The sequence below is a fragment of the Psittacula echo genome (assembly GCF_963264785.1).
Source record: "Psittacula echo genome assembly, chromosome: 20".
NCBI lineage: Eukaryota > Metazoa > Chordata > Aves > Psittaciformes > Psittacidae > Psittacula > Psittacula echo.
In genome coordinates, this window is record NC_137756.1 from 3,523,582 (window position 1) to 3,549,094 (window position 25,513).

At 45.6% G+C, this 25,513-nt stretch overlaps 1 protein-coding gene across 3 annotated transcripts in view; it reads right to left on the reverse strand.

The window, feature by feature from the left end:
- Positions 1-1,684: 1,684 nt before the first annotated feature.
- Positions 1,685-25,513, reverse strand: part of FN1 (fibronectin 1) — a gene marked incomplete at its 5' end in the record, with an annotated part of 55,805 nt that continues 31,976 nt past the window's right edge. Inside the window, 21 exons of one of the 3 annotated variants that reach the window (XM_080632081.1) lie at positions 1,685-2,578; positions 3,869-3,979; positions 4,258-4,364; positions 4,951-5,076; positions 6,376-6,540; positions 7,982-8,120; positions 8,638-9,104; positions 9,855-9,944; positions 10,496-10,675; positions 10,891-10,980; positions 11,086-11,262; positions 11,443-11,530; positions 12,615-12,802; positions 14,664-14,933; positions 16,444-16,557; positions 17,276-17,431; positions 18,688-18,852; positions 19,288-19,404; positions 19,798-20,067; positions 20,629-20,718; positions 21,717-21,899. In XM_080632081.1, the coding sequence (XP_080488207.1) occupies positions 2,549-2,578; positions 3,869-3,979; positions 4,258-4,364; positions 4,951-5,076; positions 6,376-6,540; positions 7,982-8,120; positions 8,638-9,104; positions 9,855-9,944; positions 10,496-10,675; positions 10,891-10,980; positions 11,086-11,262; positions 11,443-11,530; positions 12,615-12,802; positions 14,664-14,933; positions 16,444-16,557; positions 17,276-17,431; positions 18,688-18,852; positions 19,288-19,404; positions 19,798-20,067; positions 20,629-20,718; positions 21,717-21,899 (3,323 nt within the window). In that variant the 3' untranslated portion in view covers positions 1,685-2,548. Of the gene's footprint in view, positions 2,579-3,130; positions 3,487-3,868; positions 3,980-4,257; positions 4,365-4,950; positions 5,077-6,375; positions 6,541-7,981; positions 8,121-8,637; positions 9,105-9,854; positions 9,945-10,495; positions 10,676-10,890; positions 10,981-11,085; positions 11,263-11,442; positions 11,531-12,614; positions 12,803-14,663; positions 14,934-16,443; positions 16,558-17,275; positions 17,432-18,687; positions 18,853-19,287; positions 19,405-19,797; positions 20,068-20,628; positions 20,719-21,716; positions 21,900-25,513 lie in introns of those variants that run through there. The other 2 variants (XM_080632083.1, XM_080632082.1) reach the window with 2 other exon arrangements.

A 25,513-nucleotide genomic window follows, 5' to 3' on the forward strand; every position in this document is an offset into this window, starting at 1 on the left:
ATACTTCAAAAGTTGGGTTTCAGACACTTTTCTTCCACTGTTGTTCTATTCCTGATGTCCTTTCTGCCATGCTGTTCTGGCTGTAGCTGGTACATAGGTGCTATGAGGTTCTCTCAGAAGCTGTTAGCTCATTCTTTATTTGCATCATGCAGACTGTTGGCTAAAATAGAGACTGGTAATAAGCACCTAGCAAATTCTGTGTTCCTGCTCATAATACAACCTTTGTTTGCTGTCCTTGGTGCACTGTTAATGGAAGTTAATGGACACTGATCTAGGTGAGCTTTCTGTAGAAGATGCTAGCAAGCCTAGGGTGCAGGTCTGAAAGCAAGGGCTTCAGCTGCTGCTCTGTAAGGGCAGGGCAGGAGCTGCTGTTTCCAAGCTGCTGAGAGATGCCCTGAAGGGGGGATCCAGTCCCTGCTGGTAGCAAGTCCCTGCTGACAACTGGGCTGAAGAGCTGTGAGCCTTCCCCTCGCACAGCTCTTTGTAAGAACAGGCTGTGCTGGTCCAGAAGGGCTCCTCATGAGGTATGTTGGGCTCCTGCTAGTTGAATGAATTACTTCTCCCTTTGATATCTGCAATGATTAAAGGCAGCTATGTGTTTTCCATAGGAAAAGGCACATCTCTTCTCAAGGAGGGGATAGTTCTGCTCCTTTGGTTGATGTTTTTTGAAGAGCTGGCTGCTGACAGGCTCTGGTTTGCACTGTTACTGTGTGGCGCCTTGATCCCAGCAGGTCCCATGCTGGCAGAGCAATAGCTCCCAAAGGGAGGAAGCAAAAGGAGAGCAGGAGGAGCCATTCTCCACCTTTTCAGTCAGCACCAGATATTTTCTTTCCTTTTTTCTTCCCCTTCAGCCACCAAGGGCCTCTTCCCTGCAGTACAGAGTCCTGACTCTGGTTGCTCCTGTGCTCTGACTGAAGCTCAGAGTTAACTGAGAGGGCAAATCATACGGAGATGCACCTCCTCTGCAGAAAAAGGGCTTAAATGCCGCTGGGCTTGGCATAGCTGTGAGCACCTGGATTGGGAGCCCAGGACATTTGAAAGCTCTCTGCTAACAGGAGCAGCTGCCCCAGCCTTGAAAGTAACTTTGGTTGGACAACATCAGTTTCTCTGAGTGCTCTAGGCGATCATTGATATAAATGGAGTTTATACAACACCCAGCACCGGTACATGTTAAACAGACATTCTCAGAGATGCAAACCCTCATGATTTAAGGCCCAAATAAACCTTTACAGGGACTTGAGGCAAATGCAGTGTTTAAATACTTTTATCTCATAATCCTCACTGCAAGGAGGGCAGTGCTGCTGTCACAAGTGATGTGCCATGACGTGGACTGTGTGTATAGAAATGTGCTTTAAAAGGAAAGTATTCTTTGTGTCTGTCCACGCCAGTTTTAGTTCTCATGCATTTTTAACACTCATTTGGCTCTTGACTGCTGGTGGGACAGAACTGGTTTCTGCTGCATTCACTGTTTGCAAATGTTTTGGTTGCTCTATAGATAGCAACCTCTGAAAATATCTGCCGTGTGTGTTAAGAAGCCAAATTCTATTTTCATGCTATGCTTTATTCAACCCGGAGAAATCCATTGACTTGAGCAATACAGTACTTGTGTAGCTGACAGAGGGATGTGGCTTGAGGGATCATGACAGAACCTTTCTTGTCCTGTCCTTGCAGATGCTGTACAGGTTTTGCAGCATAGGCAGTGCAAGCGCAAGGGATTTATGGCAAACTTTGTTCATTAAAATCAAGACTGGCTTCGGTTTAAAAAAACCTTTTGAGGAGAATTCCAATATCCCCCTCCCCTCCCCATGAGGCGGCAGCACAGCAGACTTGAAAGCCAGCATAGACCCAGGCGCTCTCTGTTCTCCTCTTATTTTCTGCAGAGGTAAGGGCAGCATGAAGGATTTGTAGGCTGCTGTGGCAGTGGTGCCCAAGGGCATGCTCACTGCTCCAACAGCCTCAGTTCTGGATTTGGGCATTCGAATTCCTTGTGGTCAAATGGAGATGGAATAGCTGAGAGTTGAAGGAAGGCAAACCCTTTAGGTGGTCACGGGGAAGAGATGCTTCATTGCAAAGAGGGGTGAACTGTGGCCCCCTCTGGGGCAAGGCATGGAGCAGGGTCTCAGAGACCCAGGATCAATTTGGACCTGGGTGGGAGTCATTGGGCCCACGGACAGTGAGCCTTTGAAGATTTCTGACTTCACAGGTGTGGATGGCCTCGTTCATTTTGGCAACTCAACCTCACCGAAAGCATATTTGATGATAGATATTTAAATGTCTGGCTGGGCTGACGACCATTGCTACCTCTGTTCCTGTTCAAAGCAGGGAATACTTCCTTTCCCCTTTCCCTTCCTCACCTATTCCCACAAAGCAAGCAAGCCCCTGCCTCCAGCAGCATGGCATATATACATACATACATACATACAGTGGCTCTACTGGGGCAGGGGGTACAGCTGGAAGTCTGCAATTAGCAAACTGCTCTACAAGTATTCTCTTGAGGTTTACTCCACGCTTCACTGAGATGTTTGTTCCATCTTGTTTCAAGGCAATGTTACTCCAGCTCAGAATAATAATCTTCATCCTAGAGTCCATGGTAGCAAAGAGAAGCACTTAAACTGCATGCCTGGTTTGTAAATCTTTTTATTAAAAGAGTTGTTTTTTATTCTTTTCCACAGTAGTAAAGCTTTGGCACTTACAGTATAAAAATAATCACTGATCATAATTACACCAAATTCCTCTTTGTCAACTGCATACTAAGTGTCTTCAATACATTTCATTCCCATATAAAAACACTTGAAGGTCAGGGGAACAAAACTGATAAATAACAGTATGAGATACAAAGATACAGCTAGAAAAATACTAGGATCATGGAGAAAGAATGAGGACTGTGCATATTTTAAATATCACAGTGACTGGATTTGCTGTTCCTATCTTACTGCTGGCGGCACGCTTATGTGAAAGCAGAAGTGTTTGGTGGACTTTCCTATCTCTAAACTTCAGTGATGTTGTACTCAAATGTTCGTTGCATAGCATGGGAACCTTGAATTTCTACACCCTCCCCTTCCCCTTAATCTTTTGATCCCCCCTAATTTGTGATTTAGCATCTTCCCCCCCCCCCCCCCCCCCGCCCCTTTTATTTCCTTTAAATTTGAAAATACTGACTGGTATTCAACACTTTGAGCAAAACCAAGACAATTGCTATCAATCATGAGAAAAGTCTGAAACACTCCAAGAGTGGCGCTTGGAGAAGCTGTGAGTTGAGCTTAAGCTGGGACAATGGCTCCGGAGCATTTGGCCATTCTCCAAAGCTGCAGTTTTGCTTTAGCATCACTCCAGTTTGGTGGTAATCCTGGCAGACAGGGATTTAGACTTTGGTTTGTCTGTTGCCATTGCTGCAAGAGGTCTTGCTGGATGTTACTTTCCCCGCGGATGTTGTGTGTCTGCCTGTACATCTAAGGGCATGAAACACTCAATGGGGCAGTTGACGTTCTGTCAGGAGGGAAGGAGATCAGTTAGTGCTCTGTCCTGTAAGGACGGACACTTCCATGTGGTGGTTTGAGCTGAGGATTGCTGCCAGCACTTAGGCTTCCTCAGCACAAAGCACACAAGGTGGCTTAGAGCAGAGAGTGAAGACTAGGAAATCACTACATGCACCACCACCTCAGCCAGAGCATGCAGGAATACCCCAGAACTAGCCAAGAAGTCCTACTGATGTGAGTGTGGCACCCAGCACCACGTGTGGAAGGGTAAGCTCAGTGAGTTTGCTGGATCAGTGGCTGGACCATGCACTCGTGACCGAGCAGAGCACTGCGCACTACTGTCACCCTCAAGCCCTGCACACACCCCACGCAGAGAAGGAAAGTGTACTCACGGTGTTGGTGGCCTGGTGGTATCTCTGTGTAAACTGTGTGTAGGTGTGCCCAGCAGAGCCTTCAGGGGCCACCTCCACACTGGGTCTGCGGCAGTTGTCACAGCGCCAGCCCTGGGGAAACACAATGCATGTGCACTGGTCAGACCATGCTGAGGCAGGCAGCCAAGGAGCTGCCAGCATTGACACCAACACCACAGAGGCTGCTCCCATTTCATCTCGCGCATGCAAGATTCGAGTTCTCCTGCTGGTTGTTTTTAATCCTACAGAGGCCTGTTTTGGCCAGGCATCAGGCACCATCTGACCTGAAACCCAGCAGTCTTAGGACTGCCCTCAGTACAGCCTCCTCCCTTCACCCCCTGTGTTCAGCATGCCACGTCCCTCCTGCTTACCTGCTGTCCTCCATAACAAGTGCAGGAACAGATGGCCCCAAAGTACTCCTTCTGCCACTGCTCTCCAACTTGGTACATCTTCCCATCATCATAGCATGTGGTCTCATCTGTGGAGGAATGGGCAGAGCTCAGCTGCACGGCCTGGCCTTGGCTCCAAGCAGTCTCAGAGCAGGTTGGTGCTCAGAACAGGAGCCTCTGGCTCCTATCTGAACGGATGCTCACTGACTGGCAGGGAGAACATCAGTCATTTTTATAGCTCTCCAGACACTTCAAACTAGAGCATGAGGGTATTTGCCTGACAAGAGCAATACAGTTTAATTCAGAGTGTGAAGTCAGAGGACATTCAGGTGACAAGCCCTGCAGGAAAGTCCTGTGTTACTGATTAGGGTAATCTACACCCCTTGGTGCAGCAACATGTTCCTCTTGTGTAGCTCCAGGGCCACAGGCAGCCAGATGCTGAGTGTGCTGTGACCTTAGCTAACAACAGAGAGCTTTCTTCTTGTCAAGCTTGGCAGCGTAACTTTCACACCTCCAGCCCTTGTGAGAACAGATTCAATCTGTCACAGTTTCAGCCTCCAAAACCTGGATCAGATACCCTGATACTCTCCTTGCGCCATGGCGTTCATGGGAAGGGTCCTGAGATGCTGAGATTTCCTGAATGGGAGCTCAGATTAACATCAGAAGGGGACTTACGAGGTTCACACTTGAATTCTCCTTTCCCATTTCCAAGGCAAGTGCAGCTCATCATCTGGCCGTTCTCTCCCTGCCGGTCCCACTTCTCCCCAATCTTGTAGTTCACGCCATTATCATGGCACCACTCTGAAAAAGGCAGAGGAACAAGAGAAGCAGGAGTTATCTCACACATTGAGGTGACCCAGCAGCAGAACACCTTGGCGGTGTCTCAGCAATCAACAGAGAGCCAGGAGAAAGGATCTTTTCAGCTTATCCAAGTCCCAAGGATGAAGTGAGTTCCTGCTGGGAATGGGTTCAGCTCCTGCAGCTTTCAGCTGCTGAAGACTGTTACAGCTCTAGGAAATGGCTGGAGGCTCTTAGGAAAAGAGTAAGTCGGATGTGAGAAAGACTGGGGACAGGGAAGGGAGTGTTGGATAACAGGAGAGAAAGAGAAAGGAAAGGGAATTTAATAGACATGGAGAAAGAAGGGAGAGAAAAATATTTCAAATGCTCTTTTTGAGAAAATACCTGGTAGAACTGTATCACAGAGACTGCAAAACAATGGGTAAACCATGTATATCAAACAATGAAGTATAAACATGAATCCTGTAAAACAAAAGTCTTCCCTGCAGTCACTCCTCTGAGGCCATGCAAATTGCAGAAATACCCTCTATGCTGAGCTTACTCTACAATTTAAATTAGCTGGGTATGTGCTGTGTTAAACCACTCAATCACAGGCTTTTCGTCCATCCCCTTCCATGAAGTTCGAGATTATTCCAGGTAAAACCCAGTCCTGCAAAAATAAATCATAGTGCCCCAGCAGAGATGGTGCCTGCAGAGCTCAGCAGAGCTTCAAAGAGCTGCTGAGAAAATCACCATACCATCAGGACTGGAAGGGACCTCTGGAGATCATCTGGTCCAGCCCTCCTGCCATGGCAGGAACACAGCTGGTTCCACAGGTTGCTTTTGCTTTGCAAAACAGTCTTGGGACTTGCTGTAATACCCACTGAAACCCACACAAGCTCTGTCTGGCCCATGACAACCATGTGTATATTTAAGACACCCAGATTCAACCATAATCTAATATTCAAAGCCATCTTCTTCACTGGCGCTTAGGCCTCTTGCCTATCCGACTCTTACCCATTACCTAGATGTGACTGGCAAGGGTAGGGAAAATAAAACATTTTGCTTTGGTGAACGGGTCAGTATGTATCAATACAGCATTGCTCATTGCTGAGGCAGTGAGTGGCACTACAAGCTAAGCTGCACAGCTCAGGAGCAACCCCAGTTTTCCATCACTTCTCCAGATGCAAAACGCTGCTTTGGTTTCAAAACTTCAGAGCCCGCACCCATCTGCATCATGTTTGGATCAGGTTGGCTCCATCAAACATGTCATTAGTGCTCAGGGAGCTTGGGGACAGAGACGGTCAAAAGCAAGCTACTCACTAGAAGAGTCGCATCTGAAATGGCCACTGCCAAAGCCTAAACACTGGCACCAGAGCTTAAAGCCAGTTTCAGATAACCGCTCCCATTCCTCGCCAATGGAATAGAAGGAGCCAGTGTAAGTATCAAAGCAGGTGTCGTCAGCTGGCTGGTTTAGTCCTTCAGACACTGGAACAGAAAGAGAGGAAACAGGCATCACACACAGCAATAGGAACTTCTGAAAGACAGAATGATTTTCACTGAATACATGTGGCTTTTTTTCCCTTATAATATCCTGGCGGTAATGGAGCTCCCCCATGGGCATATTGACGATTCTCTCAGCAGCCCAGACTCCCTGGGATTTATTTTCCATTTGCATGTGTCAGGGAGGTTGAATGATAAATAAAGCTGACATGAAGGCTATTTTCATTTTGATATGCCAAGTTTTAAGCAAGTGTGAGTTTCTGCATTTGCTGCTGGAGAGCAACAACCCGACTTAGCCTGGTTTTGAGAGAAGCGTGCTGTGAGATGCTGGGGAACAGCAGGAGCTTTGGAGCTGCACGTGCACGTTTTTGAGGCACTTCAGATTCTAGCTCATGGCAGGGGGACGGGAGGAGGAGATCAGACCAAAGTGGACATCAGGATGGACTGATTTACACCTTAGGTATATGCCTTGATTGAAAGGTGGGTTTTTAACACCAACAGCTCAGTGTGTGATCAAGCTTGAGGCTAATGCTCACAGTTCAGTCTGTGACAGACATAAGGCAACTGGGGTGCTGGAAGGGGAGAAACAGCCTGATTTCCCAGGGAGGCTGCGTGGAGCAGCATAATGGATGGACAAATAAATCCTTAACTCTTCATTTCCTCTTCTCCCATCCTGTCCTCTTCTTTTTGACCTCAAAATACACACAGGAGGATCTGGAGGAAGAGCCAGTTGTTGACCAGACCAGACCAGGCTAGACCCCAAAGCCCAGGTCCCACAGGGTGTGTGTGGGCTCTGGGCTTTCCATCTATGGCAAATGCTGTCTCAGACCACAAGCACTTTGTGGTTGGTCACATGGCTTCTAAGTGCTGCCTGTTTGTGCTTGATCAGCATCTCGGCAGGCAGCCTGCCCTGCTGCCAGACCTTCCCAATGTGGTGCTGCTATTGGTGCTGCTGGATAACTAACACAGCAGCAGCGGCAAGTGACTGACAGAGCAGTTAAGCTGGCCACCAGCACCTTCCCGTAAGCATGATGTGATATTTGGACAGCAGACCTTTGCTACTGGACAGGAATGTGCAACACCAGCACGATCCCTGACCTCCTCTGCAAGCAGCAAACACCAGGTCTCTTGCTTTCTCCTTGGCACTGATCCTAGAGGAGGAGTGTATGGTGCCTCAAAGCACATTTTTCATGATCAGACAGCAGATCAGAGTAGCTCTAGTCATACAGTCAGTGGGCCAGTTATCCAAAACCAGTGGGACCCACAAATCACTTGTCCTGATGTCTTGCCATGACCTCTCCTTTGTCAGGAGAAGCTTCCTTTCCAAACTATTCCCAAACCTGGGTACCAGGTAGGTTGCCTTGAGTAAGGGAAATGAGGCAAGGGCAGCACAGGTTCACTGAGACTCCATAAGGCTTTTACTTACCAGTATTGCCAACTGTGACCACCTCCTCCAGCACCTTCTGTCTCCGGTGGTCTTTCAGGGCTTCCACTATGATGTTGTAGGTGGCCCCTCTTGTAAGCCCAGTGAGCGTAGCACTAGAGGAAGTGCCCGGAACCCTGAACTGCAACAAGAGGCAATGTCAAGTCACTGGAAAGAGTGATTACTCCTTAGGTAAGCAGGAAAGACGTAGGTGTTTAGGTGTTCTATGCTCTGCATATGATGGAGCCCATACGAAGTTAAAATTTCCTCTGGACTGTGGCTCATGAGGTATATGTTATTACCACCATTTAAGGGAAACAGAAACCAAGGGAGACAAAGGAGAAGGGCTAGAAGAGTCTTTGGGGAAGCAGCATCTGTCTTTGAAACCCCCGACCACCTCCCTGACTGTCCCTTTCCCTGGTGGGATGCTGACAGCATTCCAAGCGCTTTCTGGTTTAGCAGTTTTATCCTATAGCCTTCCCCATGAAGAAGAGGAGGGAGGCATTTATCCTTCCTTGTTTCAGTTACGTGTTAAAAAGCCTCTTGAAGCTAACTCTCACTACCACTCCCTTAACACAGCTAAGGGACTGGACTCCCAAGAGATGCCTGGTACCACAGGTGAGGCCAACACCATCCCTATGCCAGGACAGTTCAGTTACCTGCAGAGTATCCTCGTCCTGGCTGACTGGCTGACATGAGATGATGTATTCAGAGCTCTCCAGCAACGGCCTCCAAGAGATGGTTGTTTGAGAAAGAGCTTCTTGTCCTGTGGTGTCGTTGCGTCGGGGCCCACGGGAGTGGGGGTACGAAGGTTCAACTATGATGGGCACTTGGTACCCAGGGATTTCAATTGCTTCATCTACATTTGGTGGTTGCCGCCTTGACCCCGGCCTAAGGGGTGTTGCTGTAGTGGGTACAGGCCGTCTGTAGCCATGTTCCTCAAAGAAGACTTGTTGGCCCTGGTGTCCTATTGTCTGTGGGTGCCCAGAGGTGCCTGGGAGTTGGATACCGTTTCCATTGTCATACCTGTTGTTGGTGAGGTAAGGGGTGCCCTCATCGATGGAAGGTACATCTAGAATGTCAGGTTGGTTGGGGTGAGGTCTGGTAATCAATGTGGGAAGCTCATCTGGCCAAAAAGAAGGTGAGAAGCCGTAAAGCAGAGCATTAACAATGGTAAATTAAACAGCTAGAGTGGAGGCTGTGCACTGCTCCAAGCATCAGAGATTAGCAATCATCCCAAAATGCAACACACTTTGTGTGACCTCGCTATGATTGTGAAGGAGATTTCTATCTCTAGGTATATTTATATGCATGTATATCCTTAATACATAGGCATGAGAAGTGTGTTTTTATACAGCTGAGCAACAGTTTTGAACACTGCTACCCAAAGAAGCCACCACTGCTCAAATTAAGAAGAAACGATTACAAGAGATACCCACAGGTTACCTGTTTAAGGTGTGTAGTAACAAACTACACTTGCATTGTAGAGGTTTTAGAGTAAGAGAAATGCAACTTGGAACAAATTAAAGTATCCTGCCCTTGAGGCCACCATGTGCTGGATAGTAATGTGAGTGTTCGTTAATCCTAATTCAATTATCAGTTAGGTAACCAGGCAGGAATCAAGCACCAAGCATGTTGTTTTGTTCTTGGGGTTCGAACGCAGCTAAATGTGATTAATGTAACTTCAGAATGTTACCTCCTGAATTCTACAAAGGAAAACCTCCCTGCAAAGCCTATTTGACTCATAAAAAGGTGTGGCTGAATGGTGTGAACAGGATATTTTCGATAACATTATTAGTTCAGCCCTGAGATTACATTCCGCAAGTGGAAGACATCATCTCCCGTTAGCACACAGCATTCCAGAGCTCTGTTTTACCTGTTCTTTTCCTGCCAACCAGTGGTTCACTCTTTTGATTGTTCTTCACAGCAATGATGTAGATGATGTATTCAGTTCCTGGTTCCAAACCTAGGGAAGGAGGAAGGACATAAAGCAATCTGAAATTTAAGAGATGCTTTTCTTTTATGATTGTATGTGGGATCTAGGGTAGAAAGGGAGGTGGGTATGGCTACAGCATGGGTATTTTGGATCTGAGGTTTTCAGGACAGTACAAAGAGTCCAACCTCCTACTCCTAGGAGCAAGTTCCAAATCTGACCATGTCAGCTGGGATCATGGATGCTGCAGACACAAAGCATAATGAATCTTCACAACATGTGACCGATGGGGTGCCAGGGTCAAGGGCTTTTTCCCTGAATGGATGATAGTTGTGGTGACAGTGGGAACAAACACCTGTGAATTGTTCTAACCTGACGGTTGATCCCCTCAGTCAAGCGTATCATATTAGTAGGACAAGTATCCTTATAAAACCACTGTCTGCATTAGAAACCCCAATGAAGAGGCAAAACTTTGTCTTTCTCTTAGCTGACCGTTAACACATTTTATGATTATGCCTTCCCCCTCTCCCTTCAAATTTCAGCATTTCAGGTGAAGAGCTCCCACACAAGACAGAGACAGGTACCAGTAATAGTAGCCTCAGTAGTGCCAGGCCGAGGGCGAGGCAGAACCTCTTTTGCTGGTGAGCCAGGTTTCTCATATCTGATGATGTAGCCTGTGATCTTGGCTCTTGGAGGCTGCCAGGTAGCCAGGAGGGAGTTGCTTGTGGTTGTAAGGAAGCGCAGGTTAGAAGGAGCATCAATAGCTAGGTGAAAACAAAAGGACACAAGTCAAACACAGTAAAGGCAAGCATATTCTTCACCTGAACTTCATCTTCTTGACGCCCTTCTCAAACTCGGGAGTAAAACCTATTGCTGCAAGTCGCAGTAAGTATTACATGGGGCCAGATATAGAAAACCGACTGAACATATGTGATTACAATGTGCTAGCATAAGCAGAAAAGTCAGACAAGATCCTTACCGGTGGAGGCATCAATCACTACTGGGGAACTCCGTGCATTCTCATTCAGAGTGTAAAGGTAGATCTTGTAGTCATTGCCAGGCTGTAAGCCTAAAATGAAGTTGAAACATAAATGTTAGTAATCTGAGGAAGAGCTCAGTGTACCTCCTGTTATGACCCTGGAAGCTCCTGTACCTGCAGAAGCTACTCACTTACCAGTAATAGTGTATGTCCTAACATCAGGGCTGATGGTTCTTTGAATGGGGTTCTGCCCACTCACTGGGACAGCATCAATTTGGAAGCCAGTGATGGTCTCAGTCTTGGTTCTCCAGGTTATGGTGATGGTTGTCTCAGTGGCATCTGTCACACGAGCCCTGCGAGGGGGACTAACATCTGCACCAGGAGGAAAAGGTCTCCTGTCAGTACACTGGGGACTCTGAATCTCACCAACTAAGTGTTTGTGAAAGCCTTTGCTGGAGCTTTGTATAGAGCCCTACTTCTGGCACAGTAGGATCTCAGCCTCTGCACCCAGCACGGTACCTACTGGTCATTTGTGAAAGGATCACTACTTACTTTCAAGAGTGGTGACCACCCCTTGGGCTGGCCGGCTGGTCAGAGAGTCCTTCAGGGCATACACACTCACTTCATACTTGGTTGCTACCTAGAATGGACAATCAAACCATGTTATCAGAAGGAGCTGGCGCAGCGGGGAATATTCCTGCCCTCATTCAGCGTTTGGCAGAGCCACATTTCTCAATCACCAGTTACCGAAGTGTGAAACCTTAAAATAACTGAAATCAGTGAAGGATTGATGGGATAATTCTAATTATCTCCAGCTGTCACAAAAGAGTAGGCATGGGCCTTGTTGATAACACCAGTAGTGCACATATGCACACATAGGAGCAGACAAAATCCTGGAAGAAGCTTATTTGTCATCTCTCATTTTAGAATCAGTGCTTCAAAGCTGGTTCTCTGGAAAACCTACTTTACCCCCTGTTTATCCTGGGGTTCATGGATGCCATTTGCTATGATAAGGTGTTCTTGCTGTGAAGAGAATGGTGAAAGTTACAGCGTGGTCTTTCATCCTTGTCTGTATCAGACCAGGAGTCCACTTAGAGAAGAATGTTTTTTTAAGGCTCATTTTTGAAAATGATTCATAAAACTCCTTAAAAACAGATCAGTAGCTTTTTAAGATAGCAGGAGCCATAAAAGCAGTGATTTTCAGCTTTTTCCAGTTCAGAAACTTCTGAAATGTTTCCAGTGGAGAAGATGGTTATATAGCAAATTTAAGCCTACTCACAAAAGACTTGCATTTTGTACTTACATTTTACAGATGTCTTAAAAATGGGCAAAAGACTGCCAGAGCTCCCATATCACAGCTTGAAAACCTCTGCATTAGATCAGCTTATCTGACCTCTTTTGTGAAAGATGAGTACAAGTATTTTACTGGGTTACTGTTGATTGTGAACCTGATAATTTCCATCTGATTAAGGCACCCAGTCTGTCTGTGCTCAATGAGGAAGGGAAAAGAATGCAGATTCAGCAGGCCAACTCCTTGCCTTTTAAAAGCTATGGTAACATGTAGTTAGAGTCTGACTAGCCATCAGCTTCAAACTCAGTCAGACCCTTAGGAGCTGGAGCGACCTACTCCAGCTCAAGTTCCTGACCCAGGAATTTGAAATTGCTACAGGTTTTCCTAACATCTTTCCACCACATGGTCTGCATTACACAGAGAAAAGAGTTACCATCAATCCAGACACGACAGCAGATGTACTGTCTGGAGAAAGGTTGATTTCTTTCATGGGACCAGTCTTTTCTTTGGGGTTCACTCTGACTCGGTAGCCAGTGAGGCGAACGTTTGGTGCATTCCAGTTGACAGTAAGACTGGTGGGAGTCACCTGAGTAAACTTCAGGTTTGTCGGAGGTGGAATTGCTGCAAAAATCCATATTGGCACATGGTTAGTTTAAAGAAAACCATCTTGGATAAAACAATATTTTGTCCTAAACATGAGATGGGTTTAGGCTCAAAATAGATGGGCAGAAAAGTGGTGTGTCTCCTGCAGACACAGGCATAAAGCTCCGTGCAAGGGGACAAGGAATTCAGGAAGAAGTGCTCAAATCTACAGCAATACTTTTCAGCAGAAATAATAAGGAGATCTTGATGCTTCAGCCCTGAAGTTAGCTGGGTAACAACACTTGCTGTGATATAAGGTGAAGGCTTTGGGAGGTGCTTAAATCTGCAGTAGGCCAGTCTGGTTTAATTCTGCTTTTCATCACACAGCCAATAGTTCAGTCCTGCTTCACTTGCCTGTTTCTGTTTACTTCTAACATAGGATGGATGATTTACAAAAGTAAGTAGGAAGCAGGCTCAGGAATTGCAAAGAGAATATAAAAATACTGCAAATGCAGAGGGGAAGCATTTTACAGCCACTTACACAAGTGTAAATTACTACACAGAGAGCAAGGCAATGGAAAAGCAGAGCTATGGTGGCCATAAGGCTCATCACACAAGAGCCAGCTCATGAGCGAACGCATCTGATTGATGTCTTTAAAAACAAATGTTTACATAAAAAGGAGCATCCATTGAAACATTTTCCTGCCTTACTGTTGGCAGTCCTTGGGCTGTAAACAAGGGAAATATACACTATTACCATAATGCCCACTATTAGCATGTTGCTGTGAAGTTCTCTAATTTTATAGAGTGGAAATATAAGGTAATTCTTCCTTGTTGCTTTGCTCAAAGCTCAATCTAAAGCTCAAGAGAGTCAATGGAAAGTCTTGAATGACTTCAAATATGCTTTTGAAGAGCCCACAAAGGGTAAACCAGAGAGTGGGGTTTTAAAATGACTATATTTGCATTTCTGGCAGGTAGTCAGCCTGCTGTTTCAATCATTATAGCGCTTAGCTTCAGTTTAGCATAACAATCTGTACACTGGGAATCACTGTCTTCATTACACCCTTGGAATTATAGCGCTAACTTTTCAAGCACAAATGAACAGAAGACCTTTATTACAGAGGTACTACATTTGCCATAAAGACATGTCTGGTAATGCTGGAAGATCTGCAATGGATTCCATATTGCTGGAAATAATTTTATCAGCTTCCTTTTCCTTTTTGACAAAGAAATTTGACATGTATTCTACATGGAGTTGGATGAGACTGGCACATAGGGGACTCTCCTGATTGGAGTATGTCCTTTCCTTGTGGAGGTGATGCGAGCAGAGGCATGGGCATCCACAGGGGCTGTAGTCCTTAGGGCAGTGCCAGTGAAGGGGCTCTGTGAGACCTGAGGGTTAGGCAGGCTCCTAGCCTTTCAAGCTCATCTTTTGCTCCATCCAACAGTGAGGACCCTGGGGAATGATAGCTGCCCTGATCTTTTTGTTATTGGTAGCTGCTTCTGCTTGCAGGTGCCCCACATCCTAAAGACAAGACAAAAGCATTGTGAGAGGGTGATTCACCATGAATTAGGCTCTGTGAGTAGGGACCGGACATTACTGATCCACTTGAGGACCAAGAGAAGGCTATGAAGTGACATTCTTCCTTCCTCTAGAATCTGCTCCCTCAATCCTGCCAATCTTTCCTGCATTCCCTAACTTCCTTAACGTGCATGTAGGCTGAATTTGCTGGCAGCCAGCTCTCCAGCACCAACTAAGCCATCTCTCAAGAGCAATCACATCCCCTCAGCTGCCCCTGGGGCTTCCCCGGCACAGAGTTGCGCATGGAAGCACACTTTACCCAACAGGGCAGAAGCCACTGCTGCCATGGCCTACTGGGTGGTGTAGTTAAAGGTGTACCTGTGGACTGGGTCCCAGTGAGGGGCAGGCTCTCCATGTCATCGTATATGGCAACGATATTGATAGTGTACTCAGAACCTGGCCTGAGGCCATGCAGCTCAGCAGTGTCTTCTTCGCCACCTGGGGCCGGCAATAGCTCATGGATTCCATCCTCAGGGCTTGAGTAGGTCACCCTGTACCTGGTGACTTGCCCCTGCGGGCTTTCCCAAGCAATTTTGATGGAATCAACATCCACCTCAGTGAATGTTAGTCCTTTAGGGCGGTCAATGTCTGTTAGGCAAATTAACGGGAAGAGGTTATGTGATAAAAAGCAGATTGTGGGTGAGGAAAATCAAAAGCACTTCTATTACATGCAAAGCAGTTTTCGGTTTTGCGCAGGAGCGGGGGGACTTGATTCTCCTCTGTGCTGCACCTTGCACACATGCTTACACTGTGCTGAGTGAGCCTGAGAGCCTGCAGGTACCAGACAGCAGGAAGGCTACCGTGGCCTTGGTGAAACAAAGAGCACTTGCATTAATACTTTCAAAGCAGCCAGGTCACCAATCCTTACCTATATTTGAATGCCATTAGCACTAGCCCCCTTTCAAACAACTCTTGCAGCATTAAGTGGTCAAGAGAAAAAAAGGAAGTGGGAATTTTAAGCCCTGTTTCTACCATCAGAGCCAGTAACTGGTTCCTAGCGCTAAAGGTCACCAGTCAACCCCCCTGCCTTGGGAAGTTTGGATTCATGCTGCGTTTGCTTTTCACTATTGTAAGCTGCTGTGCAAAGCACCAGTCCAAGGAGAATCAGTCCCGCTGTTTTCTTTCATACATTAATATCCAATTAACACACTCGTCAAGAAAGCAAATTACTCAGTATATTATAGTTTCAAATCAGTTAGAAACAAACTTTTTAGCTTCATATTGAGTGCACAGGGAATGTCCATAGGTGCAACTGGGTGATATGCACGCTTCCTACTTTGATCAGTTCACCAGCTTGTCCTAGCAGGGTGGGAGCTCAGTGCTGGACAGCAAGGTGAGTGAGCCTTGCTCCCCAGGAGCGGCTACCACAGAGCTATACCCATTTGTTACACAAAAGGTGAGGATCTGGCATATCATTTTTATATTGGATCCAAATTATGCTTTTCTACAGGATTTCAACTCTTTTATTTGCCATGTTATATTAGGTCATCTTCCAGTTGGCAAAGGTGATTTTTGTCCAGGAATTTGTTCATTTGAAATTGATGTGGACCCTATTCCCAAGCTCCTGTTGTCTTTAGGACAATTCTGTTAAGTATTTGGGGCTGAACTGTGGTGTTGAATACAAGCCCCAGCAAGGGAATAACATGCATCAAAATCCCTATGCCAAAGGTGTCCCTGAAAAAGGCACTTGACATCAGGGATACCCCTCTGAGTTACATGTTCCCTCTTGCCTTCTCTTTGTAGCCAATAATCACCTTTGCCACCTAGCTCCAGAAAGATCTTTGCACACTTTTTTCCCACTGATCGGCTGATGGCAAACAAAACCCCAAAAGAGGTTGTGGCTTTAGTGAAAGAAAATCAGAAGCATAGCATTTTGAGGGGGTGAGGAACCGGACTTTGCCACTGTTTGAGGTAAGGAAACTGCATTTTTTGCCAGCATCTGCAATTTAGGTGCATGGTACTTATCACAGGGCAGAGACCACTTTGCATTCTCCTGGAGACTAGGCAGCTGCCCCTTGCTTTCACTGGGAATGGGATACTGCATGGTAGACATCAATAGATAACACTTGTTTTTGTTACCGTGAAGTGAAATACATACTGGTGACAGCTGTCTCTACCAAGGGGAGGCTCTCGCCATTCTGATTCTGAGCGTAGACACTGACCATGTACTCAACTGTGGGCTGCAGACCTTCAATAGTGACTTGTGTTTGATCTGGCAGGAAAGAACAACATTAGTCCATCAGAGCCGGCCTCTAAGTAGCCTTGAATGAAGGGCCTGTATAAGCCATACCATGAATAAACAGCATTAAACAAGATGGGATTGACATATCAAGTTTGCCTTTTGCTTGCGCTATGCTTCTCTGGCAGTGCACAACACAGCATCTGCAATTTGTACCTGTTTGAAAGTCCCCCAGCTAAAAGGGCAGGTCAGCACGGTAGGAAAAATAAAGCAAGAGAAGACCAGCTTTCATCATTTTCTGGGCTAAGTCTGACCATTAACTCAACTGCGTCCCTAGAGTGCTAATCCCTGCTGATCCTACAAAATGCACTGTGTTCTTGAGAGCAACCTGAGAGCTGACTTGGCAAGCTCTATGATAATGAGGCCAAGCCTGCAGCCTGTGTGACTGAGGCCATGCTATGAGCAAGGGCCACATTATGGGACCTTCAGAAAGATTTTCGAGGAAGTTTTGCTGGATGCTAGAAAATCCAATGGCATTTCTTAGAAATCGAGGTGCCTTTCAGAGATACTGAGGGTTCCAAAGCAAACCTCTGCAGTATGCAAAACTTTTCAGGGCAAAAATTCGTCCTAGCTTCTCCTGAATGTGACCCAGCTGAAGTCAGCAGGGTTCGAGCTTCCAGCATATGCCGAGTGCCTGATAGTGCTGATTCTGGTGGCCACATCTTTCATTCTTTACAGATCTTGCTCTTACCTGCAGGGACATTTTTAGTTTTCGTGGGCCCATGTCCTTTCTTGGGGACAGCTGTCACACGATACCCTGTGACTGGGGATGTCGAAGGAAGCCATCTGATGCTGATACTGTTGTCCTGGACGTCGGTAACTTGCATCTGGGATGGTGTGTCTATTTCTGGGCAACAAAAAAGGGGTTTTTGAGTATGCTGGTACAGGGAACCCTCCCCCCACTCTTGCCTCCTTTCTGAATTTTAGTCTGCTCTTCCTTTTCTAGCTGTGCTTCTTGGAACAGCAAATGCATGCTGCTACTTATTTATCCCTCACGATAGCCCCGAGCAAAAAAGCCTTAACCAAGATGTGTGGGTGACTGACTTCATATCAATATTAGCTGAGGATTTAAAGGACACTAAATGCCTTTATCCGCAGCTACAGAAGGAGTAGGATTAGGCTATATCCAGATGAGTAGTGAGATGACAGTCCTGGCATTAGAAAGCCAGGTCTCATCGGGATCACATAATATGACAGTGTGCCTCAAGCACCAGTTAGTTAGCCAAGAGTGGTCCTATGATACGAGAGCCCAACAGGATTTCCACTCAGAAATAAGCAAATATTGCTTGTATTCCCATCAGGACTCCACAGGGTGTCTCTCCACCAAAAGTCCACGTCCACAGAAGATCCCCTTCTGTGTCATGCTGTTATCATGCTGGGGCACCACAATACCAGCAGGTCAAAGGAGGTGATCCTGCCCCTCTACTCGTGAGACCTCACTTGGAGTACTGTGTACACTTCTGGTGTCCTCAACATAAAAAGGACATGAAACTGTTGGAACAAGTCCAGAGGAGGCCACGAAGATGATCAGGGGACTGGAGCACCTCCTGTATGAAGCCAGGCTGAGAAAGTTGGGGCTGTTCAGCCTGAAGAAGAGAAGGCTGCTTGGAAACCTCAGAGCAGCTTCCAGTATCTGAAGGGGGGCTACAAGGATGCTGGGGAGGGACTCTTCATCAGGGACTGTAGTGACAGGACAAGGGGTAACGGGTTCAAACTGAAACAGGGGAAGTTTAGATTGGATCTAAGGAAGAAATTCTTTAATGTAAGGGTGGTGAGGCACTGGAATGGGTTGCCCAGGGAGGTTGTGAATGCTCCATCCTTGGTGGTGTTCAAGGCCAGGTTGGACAGATCCTTGGGTGACATGGTTTAGCACGAGGTGCCCCTGCCCATGGCAGGGCAGTTGGAACTAGGTGATCTTCAGGTCCTTTCCAACCCTGACTATTCTATAATTCTATGATACACAGCTCCACTGAAAGCGATGGGCTTACACCATAGCCCATGGCTTGTAAAAGAAACCAGGGATCAGTGATAAAAATTTATGGGATAATTGAACATAGGCTGTAGGGTGGTTTGTGTGTTTTGTTTTGTTTAAACAGGTCTCACCTGTTTTGTAGGTGACAGTGACTGGCTTGCTACTGGCAGGGCTGTCTCCACGGCCAGTTACAGCATACACGGTGATGGTGTAGTCTACACCAGGTTTGAGGCCAGTGATGGTAGCAGTAGACATAGTGCCAGGCACTGTAAACTCCTGCACAGGGCTGCTTCCACCTAAGAAGGGTTGGGTGGAAAAAGAAATGTAATGGATCTCTAAATTCTACATTTTAAATCATTACCAAAACCAGACAATCCTCTATGCATCATTCATTAAAGACAGAACCCTGTTGATTTCAATGGTTGTTAGGCCAAAGTCTTTTTCAGACCAATCCAAAGAAAAGAACGAAATATGTACGGAGAACTACTTCTAAATGTCTGGAATGCTCCAGATACTCCTTCTTTTTGGTAGACAAAAAGTGATTTGCTCTCCTTTAAAAACAAACAACACCTACATTTTACAATCTTCTCTAAATATGCAGCAAGAATCTCAGACATACAAGAGGGTTTTGCCTGCTACAGTTGAACCTGCCTTTGCTATTTGCTGTGGCTCTCTAATGGCCTCGGAATAGAGTTTCTGTTCTGTGATTGGCCATAGCAGCCTAGCCTCACCTGTTTCACCATAAGTGATCCTGTAGTATCTGACTGTCACTGCAGGAGCATCCCAGGAAATCACGAGGCTGGTTGGGCTGGTGGGGGTCACTTCCAGGTCCCTTGGAACATCAGACACTAGAAACAGAGAATTGAGAGAGTTTAAATGCAGTTAACATACACCAATTACATATTCCACCTATCATACTGTGCTCCTTTGCTACTCATCTCTCTCACTTTTAGCCCAGTGCACGCACCTCTACAAGTGATGTATCTGGTTAAAATCCATCCAGCACTGGACTAGATTTAATGAAAAAAGCCTGCTGGCCCTAAAGACATCCAACTTGATCTGAAAGTAGCATAGTTTCTCACCATTTTCTAAATAAGGCCCTACCTCAGTATCATAGACACTTCCTCATAAGCAAAGGTTCACTAGCTGGTAGGGAATATCTGGTTCAACAGCAACTACTTTGCTAGAGGACACCAAAAATCCTCATAGCAACTTTTAGCCAGGGCTCTCTCAAGGCTTACCTGTTGTTTGTTGGCCGACCAAGGGCAAGCTCTCCTCTCTGCCATTGATGGCAATGATGCTGACCACGTACTCAGTCCCTGGAAGCAGGTTCGTAAGGGTGATGGAGTTCCGTGAGGGGGGCACACGGTCCTCCTTGGGTCTGCCAGCACCATGCTCTGGGTGATGCCGGATTCTGTAGCCTGTAATGGTTGCACGAGGAGCAATCCAGTGCACGGTGAAGGAGTTAGCAGTTATATCCGAGAAGTCAAGGCCAGTTGGGGAGTCAAGAGCTGAGTATTTCAAAGAGATAAAAGACTGAGCTCAGCCAAACTACTGGTCATCATGATCACTAACACGTTTCATTCTGCTCAATACTACAGCACTACCAGATCCTAAGCTAAATGCTATTTAGCCACAGAACTAAATAAATGTGTGTTAATGATCATAGGGGGATAAACAAGCACTGAAACACAACTGTAGGGAAAGTATGTCACACACAGACAGCACAGCATAAACAATGCACATGAGCAAGCTCTGTTATACAGTTATGAAACATGCAAGACTGAGTGATAGATAGGACAGGCTCTGTCTGGTTGGTTCTCAGGCAGACACCGTAAATACATTCACACCAGGTGCTCTATTTAAAACCAGCAGAATTTCTGGCCCTCAGGCATAAAGAAATGCAAAACTTGCTAGTGTTTCCCAAGAGGCCCATCTGCCTTGCTCTTTGATATCTAGCTGGTGACCCACCAACGAGGTGGCAATACACAAGAGCAAGCAACAAAGTCCCATAAATGAACGCTTATTGGATGGCATGAATCTTACATGTGTCTCAGCGTGCATCTAAGTACCTGTTTTCTGGATTCCAGACAAAGGTGCACTCTCGTGTTGCTCAGAAACACTGTAGACTCTCACCAGATATTCAGTACCAGGAAGCAGATCTGTGGAATTTAAGGACAGAAATTCAAGTACAGGAATTCAGATATCTTTCTTTTCTAATAGCTAAAAGTCATTCAGCCTACACAATTCTAACTGTGTTTCTTAAGGGAGAGAATCAGGTTTGACTTGATAGAAGATCTGAGCCTCCAAGACAGACAAAAATTTAAATCAGTTCTTTTTGTGGCGTTATGGTTGCTTACAATGTTTTAGCCCGAAGGAGCATGGTATCCTATATCATTGCTTCATCAGTTCGTGGAGACAGGCTAGAAGCAATTAGTTTTCTACAAGGTCCCTTCTAGCTATCTCGTAGTTTAGTTATGCACCAAGCCAAACTTTAGCTGATATAAAGTGGAATAGGGCCAAAGATTTCCAATACAGCTGTTCTAACTCAGATAAGCTTCAGATCTGGCCTCTTATTTTGAGAGTGGGCATTGTCTCTCACTCAACTCAACCTACCTGATTTTAGGGTGGATAAAAAAAGGAGATTTCAAATGCAAAAGCTGGAGCTTTTGCACCAGCAAAAATTAATGTCAGCTTTTTGGAAATGCCCAATGTTCTGTTGCCATGTCATGTAAGGTTACAAATAGTGTTTATTTTCTGGTCCCAAGCATACAAAGCCAAAGGAGCAATGACCTTTTGCACATTCTGATCCTCTCCCTGAGCCTCTGCACTGCAAGTCCTTGACATTTCTGGCAAACCAGGTGAGTAATAGGTATTTACTCTTAATACCTAACCAGGCTGCAAATCAATGCAATTGACCCACAGCCTGATTCATCACTGTCCTTGGATTGATAGGAAAGAATGTTCCTGCAGTTTGGCTTTAACTTGGGTAAAGCACGTGGCCAAACCCCGTTTAGTGTGAGTTTGCAGGAGGCTACTTCAACAGTAGCTTAGATCAGCTGAGAATTTGGCCAGTTGTGCTTAAAGTAAGCAATTTTTCTTTGCCCCATCTTATGTGATATATAAGGGGCCTCTTTATATTTGTAGGTAACCTACTTACTTGTTAAGATCACCATGTTATCTGAGGGTGAAATTGTCAGCTCTGCAACATCTTCGTCCTTCTTCACAGGTGAGTAGCGCACCAAGAAGCTGCTCAGCACGATGGAAGTTGGTGCAGTCCAAGTCACTCTCATAGTATCAGGCCCCACATTAGTGAAGCGGAGATCAGTGGGAGGAGGCACAGCTACATGGCAAAGAACAGATCTCTTAGTTCTGTGATTCATAAAAGCTGGTCAAGATGTATGTTCAGGGAATCAGCATTTCATGCATGACAAACTACTGGGTCATATCCATGCAAACAGACTTCTAAACTACGTTCGGTTCTACTATAGTTAAAAATATGTCTGTACTACTGTCAGGCTCCTTTAATCTCTTGGCAATTCCTGATACTTGAAATACACCCTTTAGGGCTAATCTGTAAACAAGGTAGCAAGTTTAAGTAACATGCTTCTTGCAGCTACATTTCATATTACAGATGTGGAGCCAAGAGAGGTTTAAAGTCACCATACAGCAGCTTACAGATGGAAAAGTCATCTCATCTGGAATTCATACATGCACACATAGGAGAGGAGAAGGTATATCACTAATTTCCTATAGCTCTACTTCTAATCATGTCGAAGGATTTACAGCCTCAACCACAATAGGATTTCATGCAAGAACCAGTTTTCAGCTTGCCTTCTGCTCATGCACTAGAGACACCTTTGACGGCGTGGCATGGCTGTCAATGGCATGTACACAGGGAGCGGCCATTCCATTTCACCTGCATCCTTTGGGGCGTTGTGTAAAGAGTGGAGCCACCACTGAAACAGGCTGCTGGAAGCTCAAATAGTTATGAAGACTGGAGGGTGTCTGCTGAGCTGCTCCACCCTTCGCAAGCTTACTTTGGGGAATCACAGTTTCATAGTCTGGTGAATATACAGCTCATGTTTCAGGCTCTTGATTCCAGCTGGATCCCAGAAATTTGAATAGCAGACACTGAATGGGTCTGACAAGTCAGCAGCCATTCGCAGTGTTAAAACACCTCAAATGGGAAATAGCACCTATCCATCCCCAGTTGCCATTTAGCAAAAGGAGCGAGCTGGGTCTTCCTGGCTTCCCCGCAGTGAGTGGCTCGATTCCTCTTTGGACAAAGCCCTGTCCTCCTGACAGCCAGTGACAGCATGAAACACCGTCCGCATCACGAAACACACAAGTTCACAAGATTCACCCGTTTGCTGTGTCAGAGTGGTAGGGGCGCTCTCTCCGCCATTAATGAGTGTGATTACACTGATGTCGTAATCAATGCCCGGCTCCAAGCCTGTCACTGTGTAGTATCCTACTGAGGAGTCCACAAAGTCTTCAAAAATAGGGACACTCTCTCCTGCCGCAACTACTGTGATGCGGTAGCCAATAATGGTGGAGGCATTTAACGGGGTCCACCTCAGGCCGATGCTTGAGTCAGTTATGTCAACAAAGCTTAGGTCAGTGAGTTGGGGCACCTCTAATGAGTTAAAGAGCAAATGGGAAAGGCAAAGACATACAGAGGCAAAAGAAAGATAAGGGAGAAAAAAAGCAGTGTTTATCACTCGTAACATTGACAGCACATTAGAAGCAATTGCGGTGATATGCAGAATTTCTCGTGGGGTTTGGGGGAAAAGGAGGTGGTTTTGATGGTTTTTGGTTTGTGGGGTTTTTTTTTTCTTCTTTTTATATTGTGCCCTTCAATGTAGTCTCCAACTGTCTCCCTGAGCAGACAGAAACTGAAACCCCAACCCCCTGAGACAATGCATTGCCACTTTAGATGCATGACTTCCATAAAAACCTGTAAGAGGAGCTTAATCTGCAACAAATTTACTTTGAGCAACAATGAGCCATAATGACCACTCATTTTCTGATGAAAATAGAAACAGGAAAAACATACCTTATTTTTTTTTTGTTGTGCAGGTAGAAAACAAGAGATCAAAGTCTATTAACACATAAATAAAACAACTCATCTGAAACAATTGTTGATTTACCCTCTAGAGTTTCTGTCTTGTTCAAATGGCGAGTCTAACTTTTATCATTAGGATCATAAAAAATATCAATCTATTTGAAAGGGTTAAATCAGATTTCACCCTCAGCTGGTGAGAATCATCACAAAGCTTCAGGGTAGATCATCCACTACCTGAACTATTCACACTGGACTTGGGGGGAAAAGTCTCAAATCCCTGTAACAGTTTGAGGATCTGGCCCAGAATTCCTTAAGTTCTACTTACCACGGACTGCTGCAATGCATGTGCAAAACCAGATGATATGGCACAGTGAATAATTAAGCACTTCCTCAGAGAGATGGCAAATGGTTTAAAATAAGCATTAGATGGAACGGATTCTATAAGTGACAATGTCCCCATATTCAGAGGTTATGCCCAGCACATGATGTGGCCAACAGGCTGACTTGATTTGTTGGCTAAATTGTTCAAAATCTCCGAACTGAGCACTGAACAAGGATCCTCGTTCATAACCTAGATATTGTCTAAATTTCTGTATGGCAAACAGGCACAGCTGTGACTGTTTTCCCTATCCATGTTATTCCTATTAGCAAAGCTGTTCTTTTCCTGCATGTTAGGACCAACAGAATTGGGCAGGGAGCAGGGAAAGTTAGATGCCTCTTTAACTGACAATGGTCAAACCCTCAGTTGCTCAAGTCAATAGACTGGTATTGATTTAAGCCACAAAATTTGGATGTGTAACTTTAGCAGGGTGATCCTGAAATCAGTGGGAGCTTATGCATGCTCTTCCTCCCTCAGGATCAGACACCCAGAGATGAGTCAAGGATGCACGACTCAGTATCCATTCTGTTGGATTATTACAAGTTAGCTTCAAAAGGAATTATGGGACAGTAATATTTCAAAAGACTGGCTTTAATAGCAATGGTTATTTCCATTTTAATGTCTTTCTATGGAAAGACTTATTTTACAGAAGAGATGCAAAAAAAATGCCAGTTTTCTGTAAAATCATTGTTTATCCACATGGAATGCATGTACCATATCACCTTTAAAGTGTGCTAAAAGCCAGAGACATACATCCTTAGCTTTCCCCCACCAGAAGATGGTAAACGGCCAAAGCTATTACTGCTTTAATTATGCAGTATCACAGTATTAGTTCACCCCCAGGGAGCATACAGCACTTCAGTGAAGCGTAGAAATTTTAAAGCAGTGTTATAAGAGCAAGCAAACACAGTAGCTGGCATCATTTCAGGGCTGAGCAGAAACAAAAACAAACAAACAAAGCCCTCACAAAGGAAAATGAAATGAAACCATTTGGGGAGATGCATATTAATTTTGCTACTGTGGCTACAAAGGTGGTTTCTGCAATCATCACGGCATGTAATGTGAGGTGGCACACACCACTTTGTGTCCTAGAAGTGCTACAGTGATGAACCTTTCAATCTTGGTTTTCCTCTCCATTGTGCTGAAGTGATCTTCCACCACTTTTGCTGCCAAAATTTCTCCTGTGCTGCTTCCCACTCTTATCTCTCTTCACCTACTTCCTTTTCCCACCTGCTGTACTCCAGATGTTAGGGCACTTCAGAGCCAAGTTAAATCTCTGTTGCGTTCCAGCTCAGCATACTGATAAAACAGACCCATCTCTTTACCACCACTCTGTTGACAGACAATTGCAGGCTGCCCGTGCAGAGAAGTAAATGGGTATAAATACCGCTCTGTCACATGCTAGTACATGGCTATTCTGCTTCTTAAGACCGTATATAAGCCCTCTGCCATCAGACTAATATTTGAGTTCTGCAATATAGAGCTCTCAGGCTCAGCAACTTGACTTTGA